The following is a 20,239-nucleotide window of genomic DNA, read 5'->3' as shown; positions in this document are numbered from 1 at the left end:
CCTGTCAGCCTGGAGGCTCCTGCTCCAGAAGCCTACCCTGGTGCACTTGGGCACCCATTGTGTGCCCAACACCAGGCTGGGTGCTCAGTCCTTAATTCAAAGAAAGCAGGCCAGGTGCGGTGGCTCACGCCTGTAATCCAAGCATTTTGGGAGGCCAAGGAGGGTGGATCACTTGAGGTCAAGAGTTCAAGACCAGCCTGACCAACATGGTGAAACCCTGTCTCTACTAAAAATACAAAAATTAACCGGGCGTAGTGGCGCATGCCCGTAGTCCCTGCTACTCAGGAGACTGAGGCAGGAGAATTGTTTGAACTCGGGAGGCAGAGGTTGCAGTGAGCTGAGATGGCACCACTACACTCCAGCCTGGGTGACAGAGTGAGACTCCGTCTTAAGACAAAAAAAGAAAGCAGACAAGATGCCTAACTTCATGGAATTTTCCACCGAAATCAAATAAAAGTCCAAAAACATCATTACCAATTGTCATGAGCGTTTGAAGGAAAAAAAAAGGGACAGTGTGCTGGAAGAGGATAGTGGGAGTGTGGCTTCAGGGAGTTTAAGCCTCCATCCAAAAAGACCCAAAAGACAAATGGAAGTTAAGAAGGTGAAGAGGGGACCTAGGGAACGGCATTCCAGGCAGAACAACTGAAGACTGATGTATGCAAAGGTCCTTACATGAGAACTTGACCTTCCGGGTCAGAAGGGTGGAGTGGGCAGGGCACGGTGAATGAGCGGGTGAGAGGCCCAGAATGAGGTGGGCGAGGCAGGCAGCACCCGGACACTACCAGGCTTTGTGAGTTCTGTTCCGAGTGCAGGAGGGGGCGCTTGGAGGGATTTAAGCAGAGGAGGGAACTGAATGGCCCTTTTGGATGTTGCATGAGGAATGGATTAGAGCAAGGAATTAGCAAACCATGGCCTGTATGGCCCACAGCTAAGAGTAGTTTTTACTTTTTTTCTTTTTTTTACTTTTATTTATTATTATTATTATTTTTTTTTTCTTTGAGACAGAGTCTCGCTCTGTCGCCCAGGCTGGAGTGCAGTGGCGCAATCTCGGCTCACCGCAAGCTCCGCCTCCCGGGTTCACGCCATTCTCCTGCCTCAGCCTCTCCGAGTAGCTGGGACTACAGGCGCCCGCCACCACGCCCGGCTAATTTTTTTTTTTTGTATTTTTAGTAGAGACGGGGTTTCACTGTGGTCTCGATCTCCTGACCTCGTGATCTGCCCGCCTCGGCCTCCCAAAGTGCTGGGATTACAAGCGTGAGCCACCGCGCCCGGCTATTATTATTTTTTATTATACTTTAAGTTCTAGGGTACATGTGCACAACGTGCAGGTTTGTTGCGTATGTATACATGTCCATGTTGGTGTGCTGCGCCCTTTCTTTTTTTTTCCACAGAGGCAACGTCTCCCTGTGTTCCTCAGGCTGGTCTTGAACTCCTGGGCTCAAGTGATCCTCCTGCCTTGGCTCCCCAAAGTGTTGGGATTTCAGGCGTGAGCCACTGCGCTGGGCTGGTTTTTACCATTTTAAATGGATGAAAAAAATAATAAAAAGAAGACTATTTTGTGACGCACAAAGGTTACAGGAAATTCAAATTTCGGCGTCTATAAGTAAAGTTGGATTGGAACACAGCCACACTCATTCATTTATAAGTTGACTTTGGCTGTTTTCACACCACAATGGTAGAGTTAGTACCGTAGTTGCAACAGAAATTATATGGCTCAGACAGCCTAAAATATTTACTATCTGCCCCTTACACAAAAACTGGCCTGACTCATGGATTAGAAAGAGAGAAAAAGCAGGGAAATCCAATTAAGAAGTACCTGCGGTAGATGGTACAGGGGTCAGATGACCACATAAGATGAACAGGGTGGCTTGTTCTAGGATGGTAGCCATGGAGGTATGAGACATGCATGGGGCCGGGCAAGGTGGCTCACACCTGTAATCTCAGCACTTTGGGAGGCCAAAGAGGGCAGACCACCTGAGGTCAGGAGTTTGACACCAGCCTGACCAACATGGTGAAACCCCGTCTCTACTAAAAATACAAAAATTAGCCTGTAATCCCAACACTTTGGGAGGCCAAGGCGGGTGGATCACCTGAGGTCAGGAATTCGAGACCAGCCTGGCCAACATCGTGAAACCCCGTCTCTACTAAAAAAAAACCAAAAATACAAAAATTAGCCGGGCGTGGTGGGGCGTGCCTTTAATTCCAGCTACTCGGGAGGTGGAGACAGGAGAATTGCTTGAACCCAGGAGGCGGAGGTTGCGGTGAGCCAAGATTGCACCACTGCACTCCAGCCTGGGTGACAGAGTGAGACTCCGTCTCAAAAAAAAAAAAAAAAAAAAAATTAAACTGGCCATGTGTGGTGGCTCATACCTGTAATCCCAGCACTTTGGGAGGCTGAGGCGGGAGGCTTGAGCCTAGGAGTTCAAGACTAGCTGGGCAACATAGTAAGACCTTATCTCTATAAAAATAATTTAAAAATTAGCTGATGGTGGCACAAGCCTGTGGTCCCAGATATTTGGGAGGCTGAGGTGGGAAGATCGTTTAAGCCTGGGAGGCTGAGGCAGCAGTGAGCTGACTGTGCCATGGCATTCCAGCCTGGGAGACTGAGACCCTGTCTTAAAAAAAAAAAAAAAAAAGAAAAAGAAAAGAGAAAAAATAAAACCTGATGTAAGACGGATATACAGAAGAAAGGCATACAATTTTTTTTTTTTTTTTTTTAGATGGAGTCTTGCTCTGTCGCCCAGGCTAGAGTGCAGTGGTGTCATAGCGGCTCACTGCAACCTCTGCCTCCCAGGTTTAAGCGATTCTCGTGCCTCAGTCTCCAGAGTAGCTGGGACTACAGGTGCCCGCCACCACGCCGGGCTAATGTTTTGTATTTTTAGTAGAGACTGGGTTTCACCGTGTTGGCCAGGATGGTCTTGATCTCCTGACCTCGTGATCTGCCCGCCTCAGCCTCCCAAAGTGCTGGGATTACAAGTGTGAGCACCATGCCCAGGCAGGCATACAAATTTTATTTAATATTTTTGCCTGTACATGGGAGACTTCAGAAAGAAAATGAAGACTCAAAGACGCTGTTAGGCTCAAAAGCTTATATACCTTTACCTTTTTACACAAAGAACAATCAATTGTGGGCCGGGCGCGGTGTCTCACATCTGTAATCCCAGCACTTTGGGAGGCGAGGGGGCAGATCACCTGAGGTCAGGAGTTCAAGACCAGCCTGGCCAACACGGTGAAACCCCGTCTCTACAAAAATACAAAAATTAGCTGGGCATGATGGCACGTGCCTGTAATCCCAGCTACTTGGGAGGCTGAGGCAGGAGACTCGCTTGAACCCGGGAGGCAGAGGTTGCAGTGAGCCAGGATTGTGCCACTGCACTCCAGACTGGGTGACAGAGGGAGATTGTCTCAAAAAAAAAAAAAAGAAAAAGAAAAAAGAACAGTCAATTGTTCACAACCGGGCACAGTGGGGATGTGACAAGACAAAGAGGCTTGAACTAGGGGCAGTAAATTGTGAGACAGTGACTAGAAAATAGATGGAGGAAAGTAATGGAAGATAAGGCTTATTTTAGTAGGTTTGTTTGTACAGATCCATTTGGGCATGGCTTCTCAGTCTCTTTCTTCCTGGTTTAGGTAAGGAACCTTTCTTATGGGAAATTTTATGACCTCTTTTAGGTAGAACGGGAGAGGTCAGAGATCCTTTCCTGTATCTGCTGTTTCTCTTGTGCCTTCAGCCGAATATATAATCAGTATGCTAAAGTGGCGTATTTTGGGGTGGCATGCTCTGAACCACTTCAATAACCAATCTTAAGGGCCAGGCACCATGGCTCACGCCTGTAATCCCAGCACTTTGGGAGGCCGGGGCGGGCAGATCACCTGGGATCAGGAGTTTGAGACCAGCCTGGCCAACATGGAGAAACCCTGTCTCTACTAAAAATACAAAAATTTAGCTGGGTGTGGTGGCGCATGCCTGTAATCCCAGCTACTCCAGAGGCTGAGGCAGGAGAATTGCTTAAACCTGGGAGGCGGACGTTGCAGTGAGCCGAGATCATGCCACTGCACTCCGGCCTGGGCAACAAGGGCAAAATTCTGTCTCAAAAACAACAACAACAACAAAATTATAGTATTACCCCCACTTCCTGACAGCCTCCAATTTAAAGCAAAGCCCTGTTTCTTTGACTCTTCTCCAAATCACCCAATGCAAGTCAAATCCTATAATAAGTCCTTTCTAACATCCTCTTAGACAGATGTCCCATCATTCCCCCAGTACACATTCTCCACTGCAAACAGCAATAAACTCAAATTTCAGCTACAGGAGTGTTCCTGGTGGTGGCTGGCTGGGAACAGTGACATTTATTGGTAGGTTAGGAGGCAGCTTGAAGAGATCCTCATATTGAAGATCTTTCAAGAGTCAGAGGGGCTGGCTGGGCACCGTAGCGTGTGCCTGGAATCCCAGCTAGTCAGGAGGATGAGGCAGGAAAATCACTTGAGCCCAGGAGTTTGAGGCCAGCCTGGGCAACATAGTGAGGCCTCTCTTGCCTCTATTTCTTTTAAAAAAATGTAAGAGGAGGCCGGGTACAGTGGCTCACGCCTGTAATCCCAGCACTTTGGGAGGCTGAGGCAGGTGAATCACCTGAAGTCAGGGGTTCAAGACCAGAATGGCCAACATGGAAAAACCCTGTCTCTACTAAAAATACAAAAATCAGCTGAGCATGGTGGCGCACACCTGTAGTCCCAGCTACTTGGGAGGCTGAGGCAGGAGAATTGCTTAAACCTGGAAGGTGGAGGTTGCAGTGAACCGAGGTCATACCACTGCACTCCACCCTGGGCGACAGGGCAAGACTCTGTCTCAAAAAAGAAAAAAAAGGCCGGGTGCAGTGGCTCATGCCTGTAATCCCAGCACTTCTTTGGGAGGCTGAGGCGGGTGGATCACGAGGTCAGGAGATCGAGACCATCCTGGCTAGCACTGCGAAACCCTGTCTCTACTAAAAATACAAAAAAATTAGCTGGGCATGGTGGCACATGCCTGTAGTCCCAGCTACTTTGGGAGGCTGAGTCAGGAGAATTGCTTCAACCCAGGAGGTGGTGGTTGCAGTGAGCCAAGATCGCACCACTGCACTCCAGCCTGGGCGACAGAGCGAGAGTCTGTCTAAAAAAAAAAGTAAGAGGGACCAGATAAAGGAGGTGATTGGACGGCAGGCAGAAGAATCATTAATTCTAATGACATTTATTTAAAATCTACTCTCCTCTTCACTGTTTCAAAGGGAATGCTCAGCCAGGCGTGGTGGCTCATGCCCGTAATCCCAGCACTTTGAGAGGCCGAGGCAGGAGGATCACTGGAGCCAGGAGTTCAAGATTACAGTGAGCTATGATCATGCCACTGCACTCCAGCCTGGGTGACAGAGCCAGACTCCTGTCTTTTTATTTTATTTTTTCCTGTGAGACAAGGTCTCATTCTGTCACCCAGACTGGGGTGCAGTGGTGAGATCTCGGCTCACTGCAACCTCCACCTTCCAGGCTCAAGTAATTGTCCCCTGTCAGCCTCCTGAGTAACTGGGACTACAGGCTTGCATATGCCCAGCTAAGTTGTTGTTGTTGTTGTTGGAGACAGAGTCTCACCATGTTGCCCAGGCAGGTCTCAAACTCCTGGGCTCAAGCAATCTACCCACCTTGGCCTCCCAAAGTGCTAGGATTATAAGTGTGAGCCACTGTGCCCGGCCTAGACTCCTGTCTTTAAAAAAAACAAAAACAAAAAAGAAATGCTGAAATGGAAAACACTCTTTGCCCCCAATGGAGTGTCTCTTCTAAGAGTGGGAGACAAGTAAACCTACAACTACAATAGAACGTGATAAGCTTGCTGAGAGAAGAGGCATGGAGGGAGGGGGGCCACAGAAAAGGGGCACTTTAAGTCAGCTTAGAATGGGGCAAAGAATGAACAGTGTTGGCCGGGCACGGTGGCTCACACCTGTAATCCCAGCTCTTTGGGAGGCCGAGGTGGGCAGATCACCTGAGGTCCGGAGTTCGAGACCAGCCTGACCAACATGGAGAAACCCTGTCTCTACTAAAAATATAAAATTAGCTGGGTGTGGTGGCACATGCCTGTAATCCCATCTACTCTGGAGGCTGAGGCAGCAGAATGGCTTGAACCCAGGAGGCGGAGGTTGCTGTGAGCCGAGATCACGCCATTGCACTCCAGCCTGGGCAACAAGAGCGAAAACTCCGTCTCAACAACAACAACAAAAAGAATGAACAGTGTTGTCCGGGGGGTGGTGACTCACACCAGCAGTCCCAGCACTTTGCAATCCCAGCACTTTGGGAGGCTAAGGCAGGAGGATCACTTGAGGCCAGGAGTTCAAACCAGCCTGGGCAACATAGCAAGACCACGACTCTAAAAAAAACAAAACAAAAAAACAAAAAAAAAATACTGGGGCATGGTGGCTTGCACCTGTAGTTTCAGCTACTGGGGAGGCTGAGGTGGAGGGACCACTTGAGTTCAAGGCTGTAGTGAGCTGCGATTCTGCCACTGCACTCCAGCCTGGGCAACAGAGAGAGACCCTGCCTCAAAAAAAAAGAAAAAGAGAAGAAAGAAAGAAAAAAGAAAAGACAGTGTCAAGGAAGTCTTCCCAAAGAAGGTGACACTTAAGCTGAATCTTGAGATTGATCGAGGGGGAGGGGGAGGGTGCTCCAGGCAGAGGCAGCAGGAAATGCATGGGCAGGGAGGCCGCCTCCAGCTATAACGGATTTATGAGCAAGGGAAATGTCTGCTTAATGCCACGTTTTCCCAGAATGCATTTTTAGGATTCGAGAGGTTTTCCATGGTGGATAGAAAGAACCATGTGCGGGCCAGGCACGGTGGCTCACGCCTATAATCCCAGCACTTTGGGAGGCCGAGATGGGTGGATCACTTGACGTCAGGAGTTCGAGACCAGCTTGGCCAACATGACGACACCCCATCTCTACTAAAAATACAAAACTTAGGTGTGGTGAACCTGTAGTCCCAGCTACTTGGGAGGCTGAGGCAGGAGAATCACTTGAACCCGGGAGGCAGCGGTTACAGTGAGCCGAGATTGCACCACGGGACTCCAGCCTGGGCGACAGAGGGAGACCATCTCAAAAAAAACAACAAAAGAACCATGTTCGAGCAGTGGAGAACTGCCTCACACACTCCAGTAAAGTGCTTTGCTTCAGGCTGTGCTTTGAGGCATCTTAACTAACCCCAGGTTTTACTTCGGCTCCCTTTGCTACACAGCAAAACCACTTCCTAGGGGCTTAAAGTCATCCATTCCCATCTGATGAGCCCCCAGATGCAGGGTGGACAAAAAACTTTAATACTTTTTTTTTGAGACAAGGTCTCACTCTGTTGCCCAGGCTGCAGGCTGGAGTGCAGTGGGATGATCATAGCTCATTGAAGCCTCAACCTGTGGGGCTCTGGTGATCCTCCCACCTCAGCCTCCCCAGTAGCTGGGACCACAGGCGTGTGCCACCACACCTAGTTGATTTTTGTAGTTTTTGTAGAGACAGAGTTTCGCTGTGTTGCCCAGGCTGGTCTCTAACTCCTGAGCTCAAGCGAGCCTCCTGCCTTGGCTTCCCAAAGTGCTGGAATTACAGGTGTGAGCCACCATGCCTGACTTAATATCTACTTTTCGATACTGCTAATCTGATAGTGAGGAGGATGGCGTGGCCCTGCTCTGCTTTCTTGCCATGGAGAGGCCGTGTCATGAAGCCCCGTTTACAGACGTTTTGCTCCTGTCTGTAACACTACTTTGACATAAGGCATCACAAGGCAACTCACTGAAAAGCTGCTGGGGATAGCAAACCAAGGTCTCGTGTTCACATTGGAAGCTGGACAGACCATGAGCATGACCCTGAATGATGCCAGTTTCTTTGATCTGCAAAACAATATTTGGCTTTATTGGGGTGTTTTCTAGCACAGATAACATAGCACAGTGGAAAGAGCATTGGACTTGGGCTATGGGATTTTGGGTTCATCCTTTCAGTTTTCTTTTTTTTTTTTTTGAGACGGAGTCTCGCTCTGTCGCCCAGGCTGGAGTGCAGTGGCGCAATCTCGGCTCACTGCAAGCTCCGCCTCCCGGGTTCACGCCATTCTCCTGCCTCAGCCTCTCTGAGTAGCTGGGACTACAGGCGCCCACCACCACGCCCGGCTAATTTTTTTTGTATTTTTAGTAGAGACGGGGTTTCACCGTGGTCTCGATCTCCTGACCTCATGATCTGCCCGCCTCGGCCTCCCAAAGTGCTGGGATTACAAGCGTGAGCCACCGCGCCCGGCCCCATCCTTTCAGTTTTCTAGGCTGTAGCTTCCTCATCCTAAAATGAAAGGGGAAGGATTAGACGGTCCCTCGGATCCCTTCCAGTTTTGGGACCTGTGGATTTCGTGACTTGCTGTAAAAGCAGCAGAAGTCTTTCAACTCTAGGCTCCCTCTGGGAAATTTCCATCTAGTGGGATGCGTTTTCCTGGTGCAGGGTAATACACGACTCTGATTCTGTTCAAGTGGTCTGTGGATCCAAATGCTTTGCTGAGTCTGCAAAATCATCCATAATCCACATAGATGATGTGTGTGAGCTTCCCACACAGTCACTGCATCCAGTGGTTTGCAAATAACAGCCTCAAGGATTCTGCAGAACTTGCAGCAAACTGAAGATTAAATTCCTCCTCAAGGCTTGGAAATAGACTGAATACAGGCATCCAGAGTCCTTGCTGCTTGGCGTCTCCAACACACATTTAAATGCCCTAACAGGAGCAAATCCATAACAGTGCTGAATGAAGGCAGGAGTCCCACACTCTGGAAGCAGCAATCAGTGTCAAAAATACAATTTTGGGCTGGATGCGGTGGCTGATGGCTGTAATCACAGCACTTTGAGAGGCCGAGGTGGGCAGATCACTTGAGGTGAGGAGTTTGAGACCAGCCTGACCAACATGGTGAAACCCCATCTCCATTAAAAATACAAAAATTAGGCCGGGCACGGTGGCTCATGCCTGTAATCCCAGCACTTTGGGAGGCCAAAGCGGGCGGATCACCCGAGATCAGGAGTTCAAGACCAACCTGGCCAAAACGGTGAAACCCCGTCTCTATTAAAAATACAAAAATTAGCCAGGCGTGGTGGTGGGCACCTGTAATCCCAGCTACTTGCGAGACTGAGGCAGGAGAATCACTTGAACCTGGGAGGCGGAGGTTGCAGTGAGCCAAGATTGTGCTACTGCACTCCAGCCTGGGCAACAGAGTGAGACTCTGTCTCAAAAAACGAAACAAAATAAAACAACAAAAAAAGAACCAAACAAAAAACAACAACACAAAAATTATCTGGGCATGGGGGCATGTGCCTGTAGTCCCAGCTACACAGTTGGCTGGGGCAGAATTGCTTGAACCCAAGAGGCAGAGGTTGCAGTGGGCCGAGATTGCGCCCCTGCACTCCAGCCTGGGTGACACAGTAATACTGTCTCAAACAAAACAAAAACAACAACTATACATATATATGTATATAAATTTGGATAGTGATGGAAGTGTCAAATAGCTTCATAAATACCAAAAAACAAAACAACACACACACACACACTCAAGCCTCAAGCGGGCATGGTGTCACATGCTGTGATCTCAGCACTTTGGGAGGCCGAGACGGGTGGATCCCTTGAGGTCAGGAGTTCGAGACCAGCCTGGCCAATATGGTGAAACCCTGTCTCTACTAAAAATACAACAATTAACCGGTCGCGGTGGTGCGCCTGTAATCCCAGCTACTCAGGAGGCTGAGGCAGGAGAATTGCTCGAACCCAGGAGGTGGAGGTTGCAGTGAGCCGAGATCGTGCCACTGCACTCCAGCCTGGGTGACAGAGTGAGACGCTGTCTCAAAAAAAAAAATTAGCCCGGCGTGGTGGTCTGCGCCTGTAGTTCCAACTACTTGGGAGACTAAGGTGGGAGGATCGATGCCCAGGAAGTTGAGGCTCCAATGAGCTGAGATCGAACTACTACACTCCAGCCTGGGTAACAGAAACCCTGTCCAAAAAAAAAAAAAAACCAAACCCAAGCCTCACCTATGCGGGATGAGGCACCATCCACACACTAAATCAATATCATGTCATAAAATACCATATGTACAGAATGCCGGGTAACTTCTCTAGGCAGCCAGATTTGCACAGCAATCGCCAGAGTGCTGAAATAATATATGTGAAATGTGTAAACCGTAAAGTGTTCTGCAAATAGACATTGTGATATAATCTCCTGGTGATATGTTAGTTACTGATAAGGTCCCATGATGATGGTGAAGAAGCCCTTTGCTGTTCTCAGAAGTCCTCACTGGTTTGAAAACCATCATAGAAAGAACTGGAACTCCAGAATCAGAAACCAGGGTTTTGAGTTCTGGTAGATCCTTCCTCTCACTGTTCTCATGCCAAAGGCCTCTTCCAAGGACGGCAAAAATCCCAAGTGGCAGAAATAAAAATGATTCTGTCTATGTTACAGCCAAGCTAGTTCCCTGTGGGTGGATGAGTCACATGTGAGCAGGGCTGGGTGAACTACATTTACATTCCTTTACATTTCCCTCTTTCCACCCTCCTTTCCACCCTCCTTTCCACTGCCCTGCGTTGGCTCCTGTCCCTATGACAAAAACTCGCTCAAGAAACCCCAGCTTAGTTTCTCTATGGGGAGGAAGGTGGCAAGCTACCTGGGTAGCTGTGGTTCTTGTTGGTGAAGCCCATGGCCCGGTGGGGCGGTGTCTTTGTACAAATCCACACACGTCCTCCCCTGTGCTCCAAATTGTGAATGCACATCCCCGAAGACTTTTTTTTTTTTTTTTTTTTTGAGACGGAGTTTTGCCCTTGTTGCCCAGGCTGGAGTGCAGTGGCGCCATCTCGGCTCACCACAACCTCCGCCTCCCAGGTTCAAGCAATTCTCCTGCCTCAGCCTCCTGAGTAGCTGGGATTACAGGTGTGCACCACCACGTCCAGGTAATTTTGTATTTTTAGTAGAGATGGAGTTTCACCACGTTGGCCAGGCTGGTCTCGGGCTCCCAACCTCAAGTGATCCACCCGCCTCGGCCTCCCAAAGTGCTGGGATTACAGGCGTGGGCCACTGCACCCGGCCTCCCCTTCATACTTGACTATCCCTGTGTCATAAGGACTCAGAATCTGAGGGTTTTGTCATAATTATACACAGTCTAGAAGACCAAGCCACACTTGGGTTGGCAGCATTTAAGCTGCTGGGCCATCCTGCAAGGAGGCATATTTGTGAAACTGGATGAAGAAAAAGTAGGAAAAGCTGCCTGCTTTTTAAGCTCTGAAAGCATTTTATAAGATTTCCAAGGCTAACAGCTGCAGCCTCCTCTAGCTCCTCTAGCTGGGTTGACTGGTAGTCCCTAAAAAGATACGTCCATATCCTAATCCCCAGAACCTGTGGATGTTATTCTATGTGGAAAAAGGATCTTTTTGGATATAATTAAAGGTTTGTTCTTGGCAGGTGCAGTGGCTCATGCCTGTAATCCCAGCACTTTAGGAGGCTGAGGCTGGAAGATCATTTGAGGCCAGGAAGTTCAAGACCACCCTGGTCAACATCTCTACAAAAACTAAAAAAAAATTAGCCAGGCGTGGCGTGCATACCTGTACTCTCAGCTACTGGGGAGGCTGAAGTAGGAGGATCCCTTGAATCTGAGGCTTCAGTCAGCTATGATCACGCCACTGCACTCCAGCCTGGATGACAGAACAAGACTCCATCTCAAAAAAAAAAAAAATTCTACCCCAGAGCCTGGGGAAAGAGTGTGGCCCTGCCAACACTTTCATTTTGGATTTCTGGCCTCCAGAACTGTGAGAGAATATATTTCTGTTGTTTGAAGCCACTCATTTACAGTAACTGGTTACAGCCACCCTGGGAAACAAATACACCTGGTCTCTGCTGTGGTGCTCAGTGTCACCAACCGGCCCTCACTTCCCCAGTTCTTAGCTGTGTCCCTCTGCAAATCTTAGCACCTCTCTGATTTTCAGTCTCCTCCTTTGTAAAATGGGAAGAGTAAGTCCTACTCTGCCAGGTTGTTGTGAGGCCACGGTGACACAGAGTGCTGAGCGGAATGCCAGGTGTACCACAGACGCAACTTACGCATGAGTTCCCATCCTCCCCCTTCTCCACCCTGGTCCAACCTCACCTCAGGCACAGAGCTCCCATTGCATGGCTGAGGCGCAGGGTCCCTGTACCTTTTCCTGGGTCTCAGGTTCCTGGGTCTCATTGGTGATGTCCAGAATAGTGCATGGCCCTGCATTCTTTTTTTTTTTTTTTTTTTTTTTTTTTGAGACGGAGTCTTGCTCTGTCCCCCAGGCTGGAGTGCAGTGGCGCAATCTCGGCTCACTGCAAGCTCCGCCTCCCGGGTTCACGCCATTATCCTGCCTTAGCCTCTCCGAGTAGCTGGGACTACAGGTGCCCGCCACCACGCCCGGCTAATTTTTTGTATTTTTAGTAGAGACGGGGTTTCACCGTGGTCTCGATCTCCTGACCTCGTGATCCGCCCGCCTCGGCCTCCCAAAGTGCTGGGATTACAAGTGTGAGCCACCGCGCCCGGCGGCCCTGCCTTCTTGACAAATCCTCCCAGACATCTCATCAGCATCTCAAATCTAATGTGTCCAAAAGTGAACTCTTGATCTTTCCTTCTTTTTCTGTCTCTTTCACAGTTTACCTCATCTCAATAAATGGTATTTCCAGATAGCTAAACATCTGGACATCATTTTTGCTTTCTTTTTTCTTTTCTTTTCTTTTCTTTTTTTTTTTTTTTTTTTTTTTTTTTTTTGAGACAGAGTCTCACTCTGTTGCCTGGGCTGGAGTGCAGCGGCATGATCTCTGCTCACTGCAACCTCCACCTCCTGGGTTTAAGTGATTCTCCTGCCTCAGCCTCCCAAGTAGCTGGGATTACAGGCATGCGCCACCACATCCAGCTAATTTTTTTTTTTTTTTGAGATGGAGTCTTGCTCTGTTGCCCAGGCTGGAGTGCAATGGTGCAATCTCAGCTCACTGCAACCTCCGCGTCCTGGGTTCAGCTGTTCTCCTGCCTCAGCCTCCTGGGTAGCTGGGATTACAGGCACATGCCACCATGCCGAGCTAAATTTTGTAATTTTAGTAGAGACGGGATTTCATCATGTTGGTCAGGCTGGCCTTGAACTCCTGACCTCACGATCTGCCCGCCTCAGCCTCCGAAAGTGCTGGGATTACAGGCATGAGCCACTGCACCCGCTGTGATGATGGTTTTTTCTTTCCTTTTTTTTTTTTTTTGAGACAGAGTCTTACTCTGTTGCCCAGGCTGGAGTGCAGTGGTATGATTTCAGCTCCCTGCAACCTCCGCCCCTGAGTTCAAGCGATTCTCCTGCCTCAGCCTCCTGAGTAGCTGGGATTACAGGCACCTGCCACCGTGCCCGGCTAATTTTTGTATTTTTAGTAGAGACAGGGTTTCACCATCTTGGCCAGGCTAGTCTTGAACTGCTGACCTCATGACCCACCTGCCTCGGCCTCCCTGGGATTACAGGTGTGAGCCACCGTGCCCGGCCGTGATGATGTTTTTCTCTTGGTTTATCATGGCCACAGAGTAGCTTTGTCTGGTGTTCATGTATTGTGAAATTGTTTACTTCAGTGGAACATCAAGGCCTAGCTGATAGTACCAGGCCCACTACCCCATGCCAGGGCTTCATTTCCTTTCTCAGAACTCACACTGTTCCTGAATGTCACCAAGCTGTCCCTTGTCTAGGAGGCTCTTTTCCCTTCCCCAGCCAAACACTACTTTTTTCAAGTCAAACTGCACAAAATTCCATCTCCCCTGTGAGGTCTTCCCAAAGACAGTGAAACCGCCTTTGAAAAATTATAACCGATACAGTGAAAGTGATCTAACTTCACCAGCTCCATCTTGTTTTTAACCTCCAAGCTGTCCTTGTTCATTCCTGGGCGTAGGCTGAACTAACTTTGGGAGAAATTTATTTATAATTTACAGTATGAAACAAAGATGATGGCCGGACGCGGTGGCTCATACCTGTAATCCCAGCACTTTGGGAGGCCGAGGTGGGTGGATCACCTGAGGTCAGGAGTTCGAGACCAGTCTGACCAATATGGTGAAACCCCGTTTCTACTAAAAATACACAAATTAGCCGAGCATGGTGGCGTGTGACTGTAGTCCTAGCTACCAGGGAGGCTGAGACAGGAGAACTGCTTGAACCCAGGAGGCAGAGATTGCACTGCTGCACTCCAGCCTGGGCGACAGAGAGAGACTCTGTCTCGAAAATACATACATACATACATACATACATACATACATACATACATACATACGATACATAAAACAAAGAGATAACAGCCCTTTCCCAAAGCAGACCATCTTCCTTCTTGCCTAGGGACTAGATTGCCTCTGTAGGACTAACATTAGCCACAAGATTATAAATAATTATGGTTTAGGAGCCATGCAGCTGGAGGCTACAATATTCTGACCCTCCCTAAACTGCTCCTAAGATCAGTGCTTGAGATATTTTGCAGACCCTGCACTTGACGGATGAGCTGGCCCCACCCAGATCAATAAACTGGCTCACCTGATCTTGTGGCCCCCATCCAGGAAATGACTCAGAGCAAGAAGACAACATCAACTGCCTATGATTTCATCCCTGACCAGTCAGCACTCCTGGCTCACTGGCTTCCCCCAAATCACCAAGTTATTCTTAAAAACTCTGCTCCCCGACTGGGCATGGTGGCTCACACCTGTAATCCCGGCACTCTGGGAGGCAGAGGTGGGTGGATCACCTGAGGTCAGGAGTTCAAGACCAGCCTGGCCAACATGGTGAAACCCCATCTCTACTAAAAATACAAAATTAGCTGAGCATGGTGGCGCATGCCTGTAATCCCAGCTACTCTGGGTGCTGAGGCAGGAGAATTCCCTGAGCCCAGGAGGTGGAGACTGCAGTGAGCCGAGATTGCGGCACCGCACTCCAGCCTAGGTGGCAGAGCGAGACTCCGTCTCAAAACAAAACAAAACAAAAAACCAAAACACCACCACCAACAACAAAAACTCTGCTCCCCAAATGCTTGAGGAAGCTGACTTGAGTAATAATAAAACTCCGGTATCCCACACAGCTGGCTCTGCGTGAATTACTCTTTCTCTATTGCAGTTCCCCTGCCTTGATGAGTTGGCTCAAGCAAAGTGAACTCCTTGGGCGGTTGCAACAGTACTTTCTCCATAGAATTAGCTTTCCTGAGTGCATCCAAAAACCTTAATTGGTGACCAGGCATGGTAGTTCATGCCTGTAATCAAAGCAATTTGGGAAGCTGAGGCTAGAGGATGGCTTGAGCCCAGGAGTTCAAGGCCAGTCTGGGCAACATAGTGAGACCCTGTCTCCATAAAACCAAAAACCAAAAACCTTGGTGGGCGTAGCATAGTTAGTCTTCAAATGTGTCCCTACCTTGAAGTATTTTACTTGTTTCACGTGTATTTTTCTTCTGTTCCCAGTAGGTTGTAAATCTTTTAGAGGCAAAATCCACTCCTTATACTTCAATATCCCCTGCAACCGAGCACCCTGCTGAAGGACAGGTTGGTCTTAGTTGGCATGTGGGTTGGTCTGAATAAGGGGAGGGGGCGAACAGTTTGCTTCTGCAACACAGCTCTGAAAACACAGCTCTAGGCTAGCAGGGGAGAAGCTCCCAGCTTGCCCCTTTCCCAGGCAAAGCCATTTCTTTTTTTTTAATTTTTATTTTTTTATTTTTTGAGACAGTCTCACTCTGTCGTCCGGGCTAGAGTGCAGTGATATGATCTCAGCTTACTGCAACGTCTGCCTTCCGGGTTCAAGCGATTCTCATGCCTCAGCCTCCTGAGTAGCTGGGATAACCGGCACGTGCCCCATGCCTGGCTAATTTTTGTATTTTTAATAGAGATGGGTTTCACCATGTTGGCCAGGTGGGTCTCAAACTCCTGGCCTCAGGTGATCTGCCCACCTCGGTCTCCCAAAGTTTTGGGATTATAGGTGTGAGCCACTGCAACCGGCCTTCCAATTTCCCTTTTAGAGCATTCATTCCGTTGCAAGGGCTTATTTAATTTTTATTTATTTATTTATTTTTGAGACACAGTTTTGCTCTTGTTGCCCAGGCTGGAGGGCAATCGCGCCATCTAGGCTCACCACAACTTCTGCCTCCCGGGTTCAAGTGATTGTCCTGCCTCAGCCTCCTGAGTAGCTGGGATTACAGGCATGTGCCACCATGCCCTGCTAATTTTGTATTTTTACTAGAGATGGGTTTTCTCCATGTTGGTCAGGCAGGTCTCGAACGCCCGACCTCAGGTGATCCGGCCGCCTGGGCCTCCCAAAGTGCTGGAATTACAGGCATGAGCCACTGCGTTTGGCCAATTTTTATTTATTTATTTAGAAACACAGTAAACCTCTGTCATCCGGGCTGGAGTGCAGTGGCACAACTGTAGCTCACTGCAGTCCCAAACTCCTGGGCCAAAGCGATCCTCCCACCTTGGCCTCCCAAGTAGCTGGGACCACAGGCGAGTGCCACCACGCCCCAGCTAATTTTTGTATTTTTAGTAGAGACGGGGTTTCACCATGTTGGTCGGGCTAGTCTCGAACTCCTGACCTCAAGTGATCTGCCCGCTTCGGCCTCCCAAAGCGCTGGGATTACAGGCATGAGCCACTGTGCCTGATGGTATTTTTAGTAGAGACAGGGTTTCACCATGTTGGCCAGGCTGGTCTTGAACTCCTGGCCTCAAGTGATTCACCTGCCTTAGGCTCCCAAAGTGCTGGGATTACAGGCTTGAGCTAACGCGATGGCCTACCATTAATGCATTTTTGTATATCTCCTCCCAACCCCAAAAACTGTCAGGCATGGGGCTTAGTGGGTGGAGGAAAGGCCCAGCAGTGCCTGAGGAAGCCCAACTCCTGCCTGCCTCTTCGCAGAAACGAGGGTGCATCCAAACTGCCTCTTTTCAGGCTAGGCAGGACAGCGTGGCCTCACCTCTGAACCTTCAAGACTTGGACTTTGGCTGAAGCGAGGGCGTAGGAGTTCTAAGTCCAGCTGGCTGCATGCCCTCTGGCCCATCACTGTCCCAGGCTGCTCCTAGGTGGACACCCAACAGGTTAGGCAAGTCTTAGTTAAAAGCAGTGAGAGGCTGAGAGGTTGGGCGTGGTGGCTCACGCCTATAATACCAGCACTTTGGGAGGCCGAGGCAGGCAGATCACAAGGTCAGGAGATCGAGACCATCCTGGCCGGGTGTGGTGGTGCGTGCCTCTAGTCCCAGCTGCTCCGGAGGCTGAGGCAAGGGAATCACTTGAACCCGGGAGGCGGAGATTGCAGTGAGCCGAGATTGTGCCACTGCACCCCAGCCTGGGTGACAGAGTGAGACTCTGTCTCAAAAAAAAAAAAAAAAAAAAAAGCAGTGAGGAGGCTGGGCACAGTGGCTCACACCTGTAATCTCAGCACTTTGGCAGACCGAGGTGGATGGATGCAAGGAGTTCTAGACCAGCCTAGGCAACTTAGGGAGACTCTGTCTCTACAAAAAATGCAAAAATTAGCTGAGTGTTGTGGCGCGCACCTGTAGTCCCAGCTAGTCGGGAGGCTGAGGTGGGAGGATCGATGCTCAGGAAGTCCAGGCTGCAGTGAGCCCACATCCTGCCACTGCACTCCAGCCTGGGTGACAGAGAGAGGCCCTGTCTCAAAAAAAAGAAAGAAAGAAAGAAAGAAAGAAAAAGAAAGAAAGAAAGAAAGAAAGAAAGAAAGAAAGAAAGAAAGAAAGAACAAACAAACAGCCAACGACCAAACAAACAAAAAAGCAGTGAGAGCCAGACACGGTGGCTCATGCCTGTAATCCCAGCACTTTGGGAGGCAGAGGCGGGAGGATCACTTGAGCCCAGGAGGTCCAGACCAATGTGGGAAACACAGCAAGACCTTGTCTCTACAAAAATTAAAAAAAAAAAATTAGGCTTGGGGATGCAGGTCTGCAAGCCTACTTGGGAGGCTGAGGTGGGAGGATCAGTGAAACTTGAGGTCAAGGCTGCAGTGAGCTGTGATTACATCACTGCACTCCAGCCTGGGTAAAGGCTGCAGTGAGCTGTGATTACATCACTGCACTCCAGCCTGGGTAAGGGAAGAGAGACACTGTCTCTAGAAAAAAAAAAAAAAAAAGGCAAGGAGTTCCAATGATTCTCCCTTCACAGAGAAGCAGCTTGGATTCGATGGGACTGTAGTTTCTGGAATTCGACTGCAAAGCTGACCGCTGGTAGAGCCCAGCTTCTAAGGAAAGGCACTAGCTCTCTACAAAGCCGCCACGCCCCAACTACACCCTGTAGGGACCAGCCAATCCCAAAGCCCGAGCGGGCGTCATCACCAATTGCAAGGCAGGAGCCAGAGCCTTGGCTGGCACCAGGCCTCCTCCCCGGACCCGCAGAGGCCTGGCAGCGCTGCGTCTGAGGAGGGTTCGTGTCAGGAGGCCAAGGCTGGATGATCACTTAAGCCCAGTAGTTAAAGACCGGCCTGGACAACAAAGCGAGACCCCTTCTCTCCAGAAAAAGAAAAAAAAAAAGCAAAGAGAGAGAGAGAGAGAAATTAGCCGGGCGTGGTGGCGTAGCTTGTAGTCCCATCTACTTAGGAGGCTGAGGTGGGAGGATCGCTTGAGCCCAGGAGGTGGAGGCTGCACTGAGCTATGATCGCCCCACTGCCCTCCAGCGTGGGCGACAGAGCCAGACCCTGTCGCTAAAAAAAAAAAACAAAAACCGTAAAGCCGGGGATCATCTTTGCTCCGGTCAGGTCAGCTGACCCGGGCTGGCACAGGCCCTGGCGCAGTTCCCGCCCCTCCCGGGAGCGCTGGCCCCGCCCCTTGGCACCGCCCCCTCCCCGCGCCCCCGCCTTCCAGGAAGGGGCGGGGTCTCCGAGACGGGTGGGGCCGGAGCTCCAAGCTGGTTTGAACAAGCCCCGGGCATGTTTGGCGGGAAGTTGGCTTAGCCCGGCTACCTGTGGCCCCGCAGTTTTGTAGTCCCCGCCTTGTTTCTCCCCAGAGGCCTCTCAATCCTCCCTCCATGATCTTCGCATAGAGCACAGTACCCCTTCGCACGGAGGACGCGATGGCTCCCAAGAAACGCCCAGAAACCCAGAAGACCTCCGAGGTTGTATTACGCCCCCGGAACAAGAGGAGCAGGAGTCCCCGGGAGCTGGAGCCCGAGGCCAAGAAGCTCTGTGCGAAGGGCTCCGGTACTGCCTGTGCCTGCTGCTTGAATATTTCCGCCTTTTGGGGTGCTCGCGCAGGAGGCTGCAGCGGGGGATGGGTGCTCCAAGGCTCCCGAGGCCCGCGCAGGTCACGGATGCCTCCGGCTGTGCATTCTACCTGCAGGTCCTTTGACACCAGAGTGTTTAGGCTTCAACACCCCTCCCGCTAGGTAACAGGAAGCAGATGAGCTCCGTAACAACAGACACGCGGACTTGTCAGATTCCTTGTTTGTATCAGGGTTCTTGCACTGTTAGGACGGCTTCAGAGAATCCTACCTTTCCTGGCGCTGTGTGTGCTGGATTTCATAGTCACGCTTGTTAGCTGCACGTCCTCGGTGGTCAGTTGTGAGGGTCCTCAATTCCTTCCCTCCTTAGAAAGCTCATTCTCTGAGGTTTACTGGGGCTTGAACCTGAGGCTATAAGGAGTTTCGAGACACTCAAAAACTGGAGCTGGGGCTTGTTAATCAAGTGGTTTTTGTCCATGAGAAGAAAGGATTGGTTGTCAAGACGTCGGACCTATAGCGATTGGGTCCTCAAGTACAGTTTGGTGATCCGGAGTTGTTGCTTTATTGCTGTTCTAATTTCACTTACCTCCCCAGAAGTAACCTAGTTAAGAGCATTCCAGGCCTTCCTATTCCTTCTTTTCCTAAACGGTGACTTCTGCCAAGCTGCCCTAAAATCTTTTTATTGTGCATTATTTGTGAATTATAAAATTGTGACCCAGTCCCTTCTCGAGTTTTGCAGCCCGAACTGGGAAGAGTTCTGCAGCGTACTTTATTCTTGTGTGTTTCTTTGGCTGGATTCTCAGGAACCCTGCACGGTTGTATTTACTTTCACTTCAGACTTACTGTTTGTGGCAGTGTTTTGGGGAAGGGGCTAAATCCCCACTCATTTTTTTATTTCTGGTGCTGGGTGAGATCACACAGACATGGAAAGGCCGCAGGAGATGATGAGACAGAGATTAACCATGCCGAATGAAACAAGGCTTCCTTTCGGGGAATTCAGCACAAAAACCTTTCGTGAGATTGGAG

The 20,239-nt window shown here is 49.7% G+C and overlaps 1 protein-coding gene and 1 long non-coding RNA gene across 6 annotated transcripts in view; one reads left to right on the top strand and one right to left on the bottom strand.

Moving 5' to 3' along the window:
- Nucleotides 1-10,120: 10,120 nt before the first annotated feature.
- On the bottom strand, nt 10,121-19,980 carry LOC134736869 (uncharacterized). Its single transcript, XR_010121275.1, has 3 exons — nt 19,485-19,980; nt 15,419-15,535; nt 10,121-10,482 (listed from the first exon to the last, which is right to left on the bottom strand). It is a non-coding gene; the product is annotated as an uncharacterized lncRNA (long non-coding RNA).
- The window catches only part of DDB2 (damage specific DNA binding protein 2), a 29,439-nt gene continuing 27,969 nt past the window's right edge, over nt 18,770-20,239 (top strand). The window contains exon 1 of one of the 5 annotated variants that reach the window (XM_055281673.2): nt 18,770-19,193. In XM_055281673.2, the coding sequence (XP_055137648.1) occupies nt 19,067-19,193 (127 nt within the window). In that variant the 5' untranslated portion in view covers nt 18,770-19,066. The remainder of the gene's footprint in view (nt 19,194-20,239) is intronic. The other 4 variants (XM_055281675.2, XR_010121260.1, XM_055281674.2 and 1 more) reach the window with 4 other exon arrangements.

This window comes from Symphalangus syndactylus, chromosome 6, assembly GCF_028878055.3.
Source record: "Symphalangus syndactylus isolate Jambi chromosome 6, NHGRI_mSymSyn1-v2.1_pri, whole genome shotgun sequence".
NCBI lineage: Eukaryota > Metazoa > Chordata > Mammalia > Primates > Hylobatidae > Symphalangus > Symphalangus syndactylus.
The sequence above is the reverse complement of the archived record's forward strand: the minus strand, read 5'-3'. Positions and strand labels throughout refer to the sequence as shown.